The sequence below is a fragment of the Leptodactylus fuscus genome, chromosome 2, assembly GCF_031893055.1.
Source record: "Leptodactylus fuscus isolate aLepFus1 chromosome 2, aLepFus1.hap2, whole genome shotgun sequence".
In the NCBI taxonomy this organism is placed as follows: Eukaryota; Metazoa; Chordata; class Amphibia; order Anura; family Leptodactylidae; genus Leptodactylus; species Leptodactylus fuscus.
In genome coordinates this window covers 106,279,338-106,291,771 of record NC_134266.1, presented here as the reverse complement: position 1 = coordinate 106,291,771, position 12,434 = coordinate 106,279,338, and the positions used below count along the sequence as shown (strand labels likewise).

The 12,434-nt window shown below is 41.8% G+C and overlaps 1 protein-coding gene and 1 pseudogene across 1 annotated transcript in view; one reads left to right on the top strand and one right to left on the bottom strand.

The window, feature by feature from the left end:
* Positions 1-12,434, bottom strand: part of GRM4 (glutamate metabotropic receptor 4) — a 240,234-nt gene that overhangs the window by 49,282 nt on the left and 178,518 nt on the right. The window contains exons 5-6 of the mRNA XM_075264267.1: positions 1,103-1,257; positions 854-994 (exon numbers count right to left, since the gene is read on the bottom strand). Of these exons, the coding sequence (XP_075120368.1) occupies positions 854-994; positions 1,103-1,257 (296 nt within the window). The remainder of the gene's footprint in view (positions 1-853; positions 995-1,102; positions 1,258-12,434) is intronic.
* Positions 3,382-3,505, top strand: LOC142196416 (small nucleolar RNA SNORA17; annotated as a pseudogene).

The window sequence follows — 12,434 nt, the reverse complement described above, 5'->3', positions numbered from 1 at the left end:
GGACTCTAGATTTTAAGGACATGTTGATCCAGGGTTTTTATACTGACTGCCAGATTGGAGTCAGGAAGGATTTTTTTCCCCCTGAAATGGGGCAATTGGCATGAGCCTCATGTTTTTTTTTGCCTTCCTCTGGATCAACACTGTGGGGATTGTAAAGTTATAGGTTGGATTTGATGGACTAATATCTTCATCCAACCTCACTAGTTACACATAGTAATGTAACTATGTAATGGGTTATTATTATTATTATTATTATTATTATTATTACAAAGGGACCCTACATTTATTTTTACTTTTTGTCTACAATCACATTTTATTTTAGCATTACAGTGTAAAACTAAGTAAATAAAAGGTGCTGCCTTACAATCACCATACAACATCTACCTATACAGCACACCCATTTAGTGTTGTACTTGTTACTCCTTCAGTCTGGGGCCCCACATTGCAAAAACGCAGCGGCAAAAACTGCAGCATTATACAGTACTTGTAAAGTGGATTCTGGCTAATCCTATCCACAAATTTCAGCAAAATATTTGCATTGGAAATACTGAGATTTCAAAAAGTGCTTTTTTTTGTAAATCAATTATACCCACGGATGCCATTCGGTATAATAGGGACAGAAAGTCAGCAGAGGAAAACTGTGTACTTCCTATGAAAAGTGAGGAGGAAATAAACGTCCTGCATTTCTACCACAATCTTTTCCGCAGTACTTTTTCGCTTTGGCTAGCTATGTGGGGTCTTTAGCCTTAAAGTCAGTGCTTGTTTGCCAACTCTTAAACTATGAGCAATAGAAATATTGTATGGAACTTGTACTACAGGCCTGAAATCCAAACATTTTCTAGATATTACTTACTGGTGCACTTCTTTCCATGACCACCTCTACGTAGAGCGTTTCGGCTTAGTCTGCAGTGAAAATTGTCCTCCCAGAATTCAGCAAACCAAACATTCCTCCTATTATTATCTAATGTCCTGCTGGTAAAATACCTGTCAAACCCTAAATAAGAAAAAAAAATAAATTAGAACATTACATAAAAGTAAGATCAAGAAAATTTAAATAAGATGTCAACAACAAAAGGCAAAATATATTGGTATGTAAATGAACCTCTGACTGAAGCCCGCCTTGGTAGTATAGTAACGGCTCCTTCTGCCACTTCCTCTTGCTGAAGAACTGGAGATATCTTTGACCCCCAGCTATCAGAGCCAACCCACACGAAGTGCCCAGTCTGATTGGCTCTCTTTGCTGCTGCAAGTACTCGCCTGTAGATAATAGAATATAACAGGGTAAAAAAAAGGAAATTAAACAAAAGCAGGATTTCTAATCTAAGGGCCCCTTCACATGGAGGATACTCTGGCTGATTTCGGAACATGTAAACGTTAAGAATCAGCAGCGTTTAAAGCAGGGCCCATTGCTTTCTATGGGAGCCAGCATACGCGCGCTCCCCATAGAAATGAATGTGAAAAAGCAGCCCATTCATTTCTATGGGGAGCGCACGTATGTCGGCTCCCATAGAAAGCAATGGGAACTGCTTTAAACGCTGCTGATTCGGAACGTTTACACGTTCCCGAATCTGCCAGAGTATCCTCCGTGTGAAGGGGCTCTAAATCTGGCCTACAAGGACCAGTATTACAGCACAAGAAACTCACCAAACAGAACATTGCAATAAAACTCGTTTATTAAATGAAAAATAATAACATAGATATGAAAAAAGGGGAACACTGAAACATGACCACAATAAAGTGTATCTTAAGGGCTAGTTCACACGGGGACATGGACGCTGATTTTGACAGCAGATTTTGCGGCCAAATCAGCGTCCATACAATGTCCACACTATGTGAACTGCTCCCGCCGCGACCATTGCGGTCACGGCTTTCACCTCCGCTGTCGGCTCAAATGAATGAGTCGACATGGAGGGCGCTACGGCTGGGCGGCTTCCGCCCGAAAGATAGGTCATGTCGCTTCTTTTTCTGCTAGCGAGCTAGCAGAAAGAAAAAAGCGAGCAGTTCACATAGGGATACATTGTATGGACGCTGATTTGGCCGCGAAATCCGCTGTCAAAATCAGCGTCCATGTCCCCGTGTGAACTAGCCCTAATAAGAAACAGTATGTATGATCAAAATATTGTGCTTCTAAGGGGAACTCAGCTCACCATGCAAGAGAAACACCCCCAAAACATAATGTTTCCACCTTCATGCTCCATTTCCTATTACGATGCACTTTATTGTGGTCATGTTTCAGTGTCCTCCTTTTTTCATGTCTACGTCATTATTTTTCATTTAATAAACGTGTTTTATTGCAATGTTCTGTCTGGTGAGTTTCTTGTGCTGTTCTAGTTATTGCTACTCATGAATGATTTTTGGCCATTTTTGTATTTGCCCATGTTCTAGTGTTGCTACAAGGACCAGTGCAAAATCATAATCCATTGCATCCATCACAGTTATCATATTTGCCATGCATAACAGAAAGTAATTTCTGAATGCAGTATTTGTAATTTTCACAAACTTAATTTAGCTTTTCAGTGTTTTAATCCAGTTTGCAGTCATAAAACTAATTCCATAAAGCTATACTGTACCCATGTTTCATGGATTGAAATTTAGCCATATGACATACAGTGAAGCTGCAGTTGTCCCCTTTAACCCTTTCACTGCCAAGCACATATCTCTACGTCCTACTAAGGTAGCACATCAGTAGCGGAGGACGTAGCTACTATGTCCTCCCTACTAATGCCGATATCTCTGGACAACATCAACTTATCTTCATGCTTTAAAATGCATTTTAAAGAGGAGAATCTCATCTTTAAAATGATGATTTGATGATACAACTTACAGTTTTGGAGCGATTCACTGTTGAAAACGCTATTTGGCATTGAGATCCATCTGCAGATCTCAATTTCTGACAGTGTTTCAACAGTGAATTGCTCCAAAATTATAAATTGTATCATCAAGTTCTTAATATCATTTTAAAAATGAGATTCTTCTCTTTAAAATGTATTTTAAAACATCAAGATATGTTGAGGAAGTCCAAAGATATAGGGCTCTAAATTGTCCCCCCCCCCCCCCTCTCCTGTCTAAGCAAGCAATTTGCGAACTGTAACCAGGGCCGCCGATAGGCCAGTACTACTGCTACTGGCGTCAGGGGCCCGGCCAAATTTTAAAATGGGGGGGGCCCGGGCCCCCTGGCGTCGGCAGCAGTCATTGTATGTCCTGTTTCAACTCAGATCTGCGTCCAGAGGATGCAGATCTGAGTTGAGCACATACGCGGCTGAAGCGAGGAGCTGACACAGGTCAGCTCCTCGCTTTGCCGCTGCCGCCTGTCTCGCTGACACATATGCGGCTGAAGCGAGGAGCTGACCTGTGTCAGCTCCTCACTTCGCCGCTGCCGCCTCTCTCGGTGACACATATGCGGCTGAGCCGGAACCCGGCTCAGCCGCATATGTGTCAGCGAGAGAGGCGGCAGCGGCGAAGTGAGGAGCTGACACAGGTCAGCTCCTCGCTTCAGCCGCATACATGTCAGCGTCAGCGAGAGAGGCGGCAGCGGCGAAGCGAGGAGCTGACACAGGTCAGCTCCTCGCTTCAGCCGCATATGTGTCAGCGAGAGAGACACCCAGCGGCGAAGCGTGGAGCTAACCCGTGTCAGCTCCTTCCTTCAGCCGCATGTGTCAGCGAGAGAGACGCGCAGAGAGCGGCGAGGGAGCGGAGGAGAAGGTAAGTTTAATGTGGAGGTGGAACGTGAATCTGGGGGCAGATGAAAGAGAGGACGGCATGACACTGGGGCAGATGAAGGAGGGGACGGCATGACACTGTGGGGACATGAATCTGGGGGCAGAGATGGAGAGGACATGAATCTGGGGGCAGAGATGGGGGACATGAATCTGGGGGCAGAGATGGGGGACATGAATCTGGGGGCAGAGATGGAGGGACATGAATCTGGGGGCAGAGATGGGGGACATGAATCTGGGGGGACATGAATCTGGGGGCAGAGATGGAGGGGACATGAATCTAGGGGAAGAGATGGAAGGGGGACATGAAACTGGGGGCAGATGAAGGGTGTATATGAAACTGGGGGAGAGATAGAGGGGGACATATAATTTACGGGTGACTGTAGGAGGATTATACTGTGTGCGGGCACAGGAAAAATTATTGAGTGGGCGGAGTCAACACAAAAGTGGGTGGGGCTAAATTTGCTGCGGCGCGCTAAGCGCGCCACACATTTTGTCCCTCTTTTAGTTCTTCAAAAGTTGGGAGGTATGGAGATGGGGGACATGAATCTGGGGGCAGAGATGGAGGGAACATGAATCTGGGGGCAGAAATGTGGGGACATGAATCTGGGGGCAGAGATGGAGGGAACATGAATCTGGGGGCAGATGAAGGGTGTATATGAAGCTAGGGGAGAGACGGAGGGGGACACATAATTTACGGGTGACTGTAGGAGGATTATACAGTGTGCGGGCAAATGGAAAATTAATGAGTGGGCGGGGTCAACATAACAGTGGGTGGGGCTAAATTTCCCGCAGCGCGCAAAGCAAAAATGGCAGGGGGGGGGGGGCCCAGACACTTAGGCTGTATGGGGCCCCAAAATTCCTGATGGCGGCCCTGACTGTAACAGGAAAGGAAGGTAGGAACAAGCAGCCCAGCAGCTGCATAGAGACAGAGAAACAATCTGACTCTGTGCATAACTTGTATGTGACACCAGGAGGGGGGTGGCAGGGACTCTTCTGTCCCTATTAACCCTTCTCCTGCCAATCAGAGACCATGCTATACTTTTGCTGTCTGATTGTCACATACAGGTATAATATAATTCCCCTCTGAGCTTTACTAGTGGGGTATTCTTATGTAATACCCTCTAAACATAACCAGGAAGTTTATTGGCATTGTGACCCAGATGTTTGTCCAGGTCACAGTGCCAAAATAAAGTCGCACCAAACACTTACACAACATATACACAAAGTCATGAATAAAGTTTACATCCCTGTCCTGTCCATACCTGAGCTTTCTACAGTAAAATACGTCTCTAGCAATATCTGTTACACGCTAAAATAATAGTAATAACGATTATCACGATTATCACTAGAGATGAATGTACAGTATAGCTTGCTAAAATTTTTATAGGTGGTTGGAAAATAACATTTTTATGTAAAGTCCTATTTAATTTGCATGCACAAAATGGGATGTTGCATTTCTGCGATTTTGGCTTTTCTTTAACACCCGCCCCTGTAAATATATACATGTGTGGTATGTATGAACTCCTCACATCTTGCAGTTTTTTGGAAAGTACATTTTGTTTGCAGAAAGGGATTGCTTGAGCATCACTTTAGTAAAGAAAAATTGTCAAAAGACAGGGTCACCATAAAAATATTATTATTTAGCTACCATGCTTCCACTTGTGTATATGGCTACATGTGTGTATTCTCTTATGCACCTACATTGAGTTCTATCTTTATTTAGGGGTATTGCTACTATATTTATTTTTATTTTTGTGCATATACTTTTCAGCTAGCTGACACATTATAATAATATTACTAATTTATACACTTTGTTACAGTTTTGCATGTTTATATTTTACTGTCTATTGTTGCCTGCCACTCACCGGATTTTTGTAGTGTGTTGGACCTCCTATATTTAGCCAGTATTTTTGATATTTATATGAACTACAATCTTGGTGTTTTTTTATATTTGATTATTAATAAATACAATATTTTTATGGTGTCTTTTGACAATTTTTCTTTATCAGCAATTGGGTTTTCACCTTTATCTAAGCCTTTGTTTGCTTTTGTTGTTGAGCATCACTTTAGCGGCAAATTTGAATTTTTGTGCAATTTTTGCTAGCAATCTCTGTTTGCCGCAACGTTGCATGAAGGTGGTTGTATATATGAACTATTAAATTGTGTTTTTATATATGGTTTGCTGTGTAATCTGGAAAAAGTTAGATTTTGGTATCACAGTCACAGTTTGCAAGGTGCAGTATAGATTTTTAGTGAATATTAGTGAATAACAGCAAAATCCTTCGTCTTCTGTATTATGGTTTTTGGGAGTCTGAGTTCTTGTTGTAGTTGATGATTGCGGTACATATAGTATATATATACATTGTCTACACCTTAAGCTATTATTTTAAATGTATTTTGTATATGAATGTGAGATTGAACATGAGTTTTAGGGTGCATTCAGACTACGTAACGCCGGGCGTGTATGAGAGCCGTACACGCCGGCATTACGGCAGACTGCCGAACACTTCCCATTCACTTCAATGGGAGCGCTCGTAACAGCGGCGTTTACGAGCGCTCCCATTGAAGTGAATGGGAAGTGTTCGGCAGTCTGCCGTAATGCCGGCGTGTACGGCTCTCATACACGCCCGGCGTTACGTAGTCTGAATGCACCCTTAGGTGCAAACATGTGTTTTAGCGCATTTTTTCAAAAAATTATTTGTGTTGGTCGCAAAGTTGCATGAAGGTGGATGTGGCTATTGATGACCCATTAAGACATTTGTAATCTTCAGGTTGTCTACTTTCAAAAAGTATATAGGGTTTAGGGGTTCACTTACTTTTCATGTGGTGTAATATCTACATTTTATAGCATGATACTTTTTTAACATTTCCAGATTCAAAGCAGATTTTTGTACCTTCCAGTTCCGGTGATTTTCTGAAGACACGTGCATGCGGGTGTAGGCCATGGTGATATAGATGAACTCTGCACATGTTGAACTCTTATTTTTAGGAGGTTTGGTGCATTTAATTTTTTTGTTTGGTTTCCGCTTTTAGCAACTAATATACATTTATTTGCATTTTTTCATAAAACATTCACTTTAAATCAAAATTGCATAAAGGTGTCAGTTCGTATACAGTACCAAGTACCAAGGCATTCTGACAATGCTGCAGGTGCCTACTTTAAGAAAATATATAGGTATGGGGGGGTTGGATGCTTTTTTAATGTTGCAATATAGGTTTGATTTGTCCATCTCAAAACTGTGAAAATTGCTCTGGCTACTGGAGGTGCAAAATTTCCAGAGACCCATGGCAGTGAAAGGGTTAAGCCATGTTACATGACTGTGACTTGTAAAAAAAAGAAGAAAGTTGCATATATATGGAGATGCTCAACCCAAATTTCACAAAAAAATATATAGCAAATGTTATTATGACACTGTGAAAGCATCCATTACACAGCAATTGTCAGTCATCTGGGAATTTAGGTTGCCATATAAAATCATACTCTCAGCTATAGGCTTCTCAGCACTATCACCACTGAAACATGGCTTCTGGATAAAGTAATATCTAAGGGTATGCTCACATATGTCAGTTGTGAGCATCAGTTTCCCTCCGGTGTGATGCACAGGGAAACTATATCTAGAACAGACCCCACATTTTTCAATGGTATATGTTCTTGAGCAAGGCAAGTTTTTGTATCATATAACGCTGCATCAAAACACGTTCTCTGTTCTCAATTTGAACGTATCCATGCATGCAATGGTGGAAACCTGGACAGATTCAGTAAACATTGGGAGCTATGGGCGACTTCATTTCCGTACGCACGGTCATAACCATTCTTTTTCTCTCCCCCTCCCAAGGGTATATGTATATATATATATATATATATATATATATACACACTTCATGGCACTACAAGACTTGATTTGGTTCTAAGGCTATTGCTAGACACCTCCTGCTTAGCCTGAAGAAGACACCCGCCCGGGATCGAAATGCGTACCTGTTTTATTCCTTTGTTCATGTCCTTGAAGGAGTAAACAGAACCAATTTATATTAACCATCCACATCATTTATTTTTATTTTATTTTTACGTTTATTACAGATCTTGCTGCCATTAGCACTCTATCATTTTCTGTTTTTTTCTAATTTTCATAACCATTCCTGGTACTATAAGTATTATTTTCTTAAACTCCTGTGGGATACGCTACTCGAATGTTCTTGGAATACCCTATAAGTTATCTCTAATTACCTCTAATGTTGATAACTGATAGTAGATGTGTCTGTGCATGTGTTTCTGTGGTAGGCCATTCGCTTTATGGGTTGTTGTGTTAAATGGATTTGAAAACTGACTGCCAGTTTACGTCTCCTGTCCAGTTTCTTGGGCTGAAGACGGAAACATGAAAGTGGAGACCGGACGTAGGTGTGAACCCGCCCTAATATGTATCTTTGCTCCTGTTGTACTTAGCTTGAGTATTCTATACTTCCCTTTGTATATGCAGTTTGTGAAGCCATGACTGTATCCTATGTTTCTTATTTTGTTTTGATACTTGTATTGTATTACAGTCATGTAAAAATTTAATAAAAACTATTTGTTTTAAAAAAAAAAAGTTCTCTGCAGCATTTTTCTGTACGGCTAACTTAATGGTCTAACCCATTAACAGTGAAGCCATGTGCCGCTGGCTGCAGCTGTATCTGCTCCACCTGGTACCAATATAAGTGAAAATAAAAGGGGACGGGCAGCATACAGTGATGCAGGTTCCATGTCTGTCGTCCCAGGTCAGGCTGTGCTCACTAACTGGGTTGATGAACACAGCACCTGCATTATTATAAATCTGAACTGCCCACAACACCATATATGACCCCCTTTTCTGGCTCCCGAAAGGTAAATGACCCCTTTTTTCTGGCCCATCACACGGTATATAACTCCCTTTTTCTAGCCCATTTGACACCCTTTTTCTGACTATAGGGTATAAGACCCTTTCACAATATATGGACCCATTTTTTAAGCCCCCTACATGGTACATGACCACCTTTTTTGCCCCCACAGTATATGACTCTGCTTTTTAAGGCCCCCCACAGTATGACACCTTTCTTACGCCACCCCCACAATATATGACCCCTTTTTTGCTCTCCACATACTATATAACCCCCATTCTATGGCCCCCACACAGTATATTACCCCCTTACTTTATTTTATGATCCCTTTTTAAACCCACACACAGTATATGAATGCATTATTTTACCCCCACACATAGAATATAATCCCTCTATTTATGCCCCACACACAGTTTACAATCTTTTTTTTTTTGTTACAACTCACATAGCATATGTGTAACATCTCTGCCTGTTCGAGTCACTGCACCACCCTCTGCTCACGTGCTGCGGCGCAGGAGGCGGGTGCAGTTTGGTTCTTGGCTTAAAGTTTTTGGTCGCACTGTGTGAACTTGGCTCTAGTTCTGTGATTGTATTTGGACCACACCCGTCTTCTGCCCTTGTTGCCTCTGTCCATTAAGTGGTTAATTTTGTCTTGCCTGTGATTGACAGCCTGCCTTCCTGTCAACTCCAGAGGCGGGTTCTTCCTCCACTATTTTATCTTGGCTTTCATTCACACCAGTGCTTGCTATTGCTGTGTGCATACTTGCTCCTTACTGTCCATATTTTTGTTTGCATGCTTATCCTTGACCTTTGGCTTTCCTCACTGACAATTCTTTGGACTCCGATTTGGCACTGCATCGCTCGACTGTTACTGACCCTTGGCTAGCTGACCTCTCTTTGTTGTTGTCCGTCTTGTCTGCGTTTTGTGTTTCACATATCCAGGAAGGGACTGTCTTCGTGGTTGCCACCTATTACGTAGGATAGGGCCTGGCAATAGGAAGGGTCAGTTGGGGGCTTCAGCTTAGGGCTCACTGTCTCTTGTGTCCCGTTCCAGGGTTGAACAGCTCCCGGGGAATTGCTGTCCTAGCAATTCCCTAACAATATGATGGTCCCCACACATTTTAAGCCCCTCTTTTATATCCCCACACAGTATATGACCTGTTTTTTGAATCCCACCCGCAGTATATGACTCCCTTTTTCCCCACACAGAGTAGTAACTTTTAATCGCTTGCCCATGCTCCTGTCCTGGCTATCCCCCGGGAGATGTTAAAATACCAACTCTGTTGGGTCATTGCCCTAAAGAAAGTCAGTGATTTGATCAAATCCCTGACCTGTTTTAGTGAACTGATGAAATAATATTGTTTAGATATGAAAAGTATTGATTTGGTAAAGCAGCATTATTAAATGTAGAATAGGTAATGCAACAATAGTCATTGAAACACAAATTATTTATTCAAAACTAATTAACCTAATTAAGTACCTAATTAATAGGTACTTAAGCTGATATTTTTTTAGTTCCTACTTACATAACATCGTAATTTTTACCATAATAGTCCTGTGTATGTGTCCGTTGTAGTGTAAGTAGTGTGTCTAATTTTAAATTGTTCAATTATTGTGAAGCTTTTTCTATCCTTTCATGAGTCCATAAAGGTTTTATCATGCCGCTTGTTCAAAACACGTCCTGATAGTTTCATTAAAGGGGCTCTATCATTGTGAAAAGTCATTTTTAACTAATCACATCCTTGCATAGCCTTTAGAAAGTCTATTCCACACATACCTTTTGTATGTAAATTGCCTCAGTAATTTTTGAATGAGCCTGTTTTTATTCATATGCTAATTAGCCTCCAGCCAGCACAGGAAGTTCCCGGCAGCCTCCTCCTGTGCTATTCTCTCCTATCTGTGTGTGCAAGCAGGAAGCATCATCAGCAGAAAGTCATCAGCAGCAGCAGCAGCCTGTGCTGTATACACCCATAGGAAATAATAGCAGAGAAGAGTGCACGATGAGACTTCCGGTGTGCACCAAGAGGCTAATTAGCATATGAATAAAAGCGGGCTCATTCAAAAACTACTGAGGCAATTTACATACGGAAGGTATGTGTGGAATAGCCTTTCTAAAGGCTATGCAAGGATGTGCTTAGTTAAAAATTACTTTTTCCAATGATAGAGCCCCTTAAAACTGTTCTTCAGATACAAATTTGGTCAGAGTTTGATTTTTTTTTCTATATCTGAACCCATTTTTCATGTGCTTCACGTAGAAGCGCGGCGCGCTTGCCGACACGGACGCCAGAGGGGAGCAGTGAGGAAAAGGGGGAGTGGTAACGAGCAAAACATAGAACTTGTGTTATTTCCGGTGAGTTATTTTTTTTAGATCTGAACTCATTTTTCGTGTGCGTCATGTCAGAAAGGTGGCGCAGAGTGGTGAGGTAAGCCTGGTTTCACACAGGTTTTTTTGGACAGGATTTTGATGCGGAATCCGCCTCAGAATCCGGCTCAAAAAAACACCTCCCATTGACTTCAATGGGATCCGTTCACTTCCTTTTTCCACGAGCGGTTTCTTCCCACCCGCAGGAAAAAGAAGTGACTTGCCCTTACTTGGTGCAGATTCTGCGGTGCTACACTCCCTCCCAACTAGGCCCATTCATTTGGGCCTAATCCAGAGCGGAATACTGCAACTTTTAGAATGCCACGACAGTAGCCGCTATCCGTGGGGGGCGTTTTTTGGTCCGGATTCTGAAGCAGCTTCCCGTGTAAAAATCCTGTCCAAAGAACCCTGTGTGAACCTAGCCTCAAGGGGGAGTGATAACAAGAGAAACATAGAGCTGTGCAAGTCCTGACTTGTGTTATTTCAGCATTTCACTAAAACAGGCCAGGAATTTGATCAAATCACTGACTTTCTTTAGGGAAATGACCCAACAAAGTTGTTATTTTAACATCTTCCGGGATTTGATCAAATCCCTAGTTTCAACATTTCCCTGCGACATATACAGATAGATAGATGGATAGATAGATAGATAGATAGATAGATAGATAGATAGATAGATAATGTGGCTTTAAAACACAACCTTACGTTCCATCCATTTTAGTTAACCAGCAAAATTAATCTAACGAGCACATAAGGTGTGACTAACAAAGTAAGCAAATCCCGATAATTATTAAACCTGTATAAGATAGCATTCACAAGTTCACAAGGTGCTATATATGGCAGCATAGAAAAATGTGTTATACGGCTGCCCTAGAATAGTTAAAATGTCAAATTAAAAAACATGAACGGCTATGATGATTCACCATCTCTTGATGTTCATAAATTGTGCTACAGCTGCTGTCATTTTTCCAATCATACACAATAGTGATTTGTGAGGAGGTTTTCAATATACCTGCAAGGGAATTTTGATTTTCAAATGAAATTGCGATTCTTTATCCAAATTATTGGATGTGAAGCAGTTTTGAAATCCTATTGGAGCAGAAGGTAAAGACAGAGGTGGTCCAGCAAATTTTGGGTTTTTTTTTTTATTACACCATGGAACATGAAAAAAAAATCACCTGTTCCAGTGTTTCGCTGTGTTCTTTTGCCAGAAGTCCTTGCCAGCTGTGACATCTCATTTCTCTTGACTTAGGCCACTGATTGGCCTGAGAGATCACCTGACCACTTAGGCCAATCAGCTACCTCAGAGGCCTTAGGAAAGAACCCGGGGACCTCACAGGTAGTGTTGTCCTGGGTCTTTCACTGAGGCCGCTGATTGGCCTCAGCAGTCACATGCACCAGGGACTTCCAGTGGAAGAAAATAAAAGAGCTGCAGGATTGGATTGTGCTGTGAGACGTCCCCAGACTAATTTAATAAAAATATATATGATGGACATCACCTC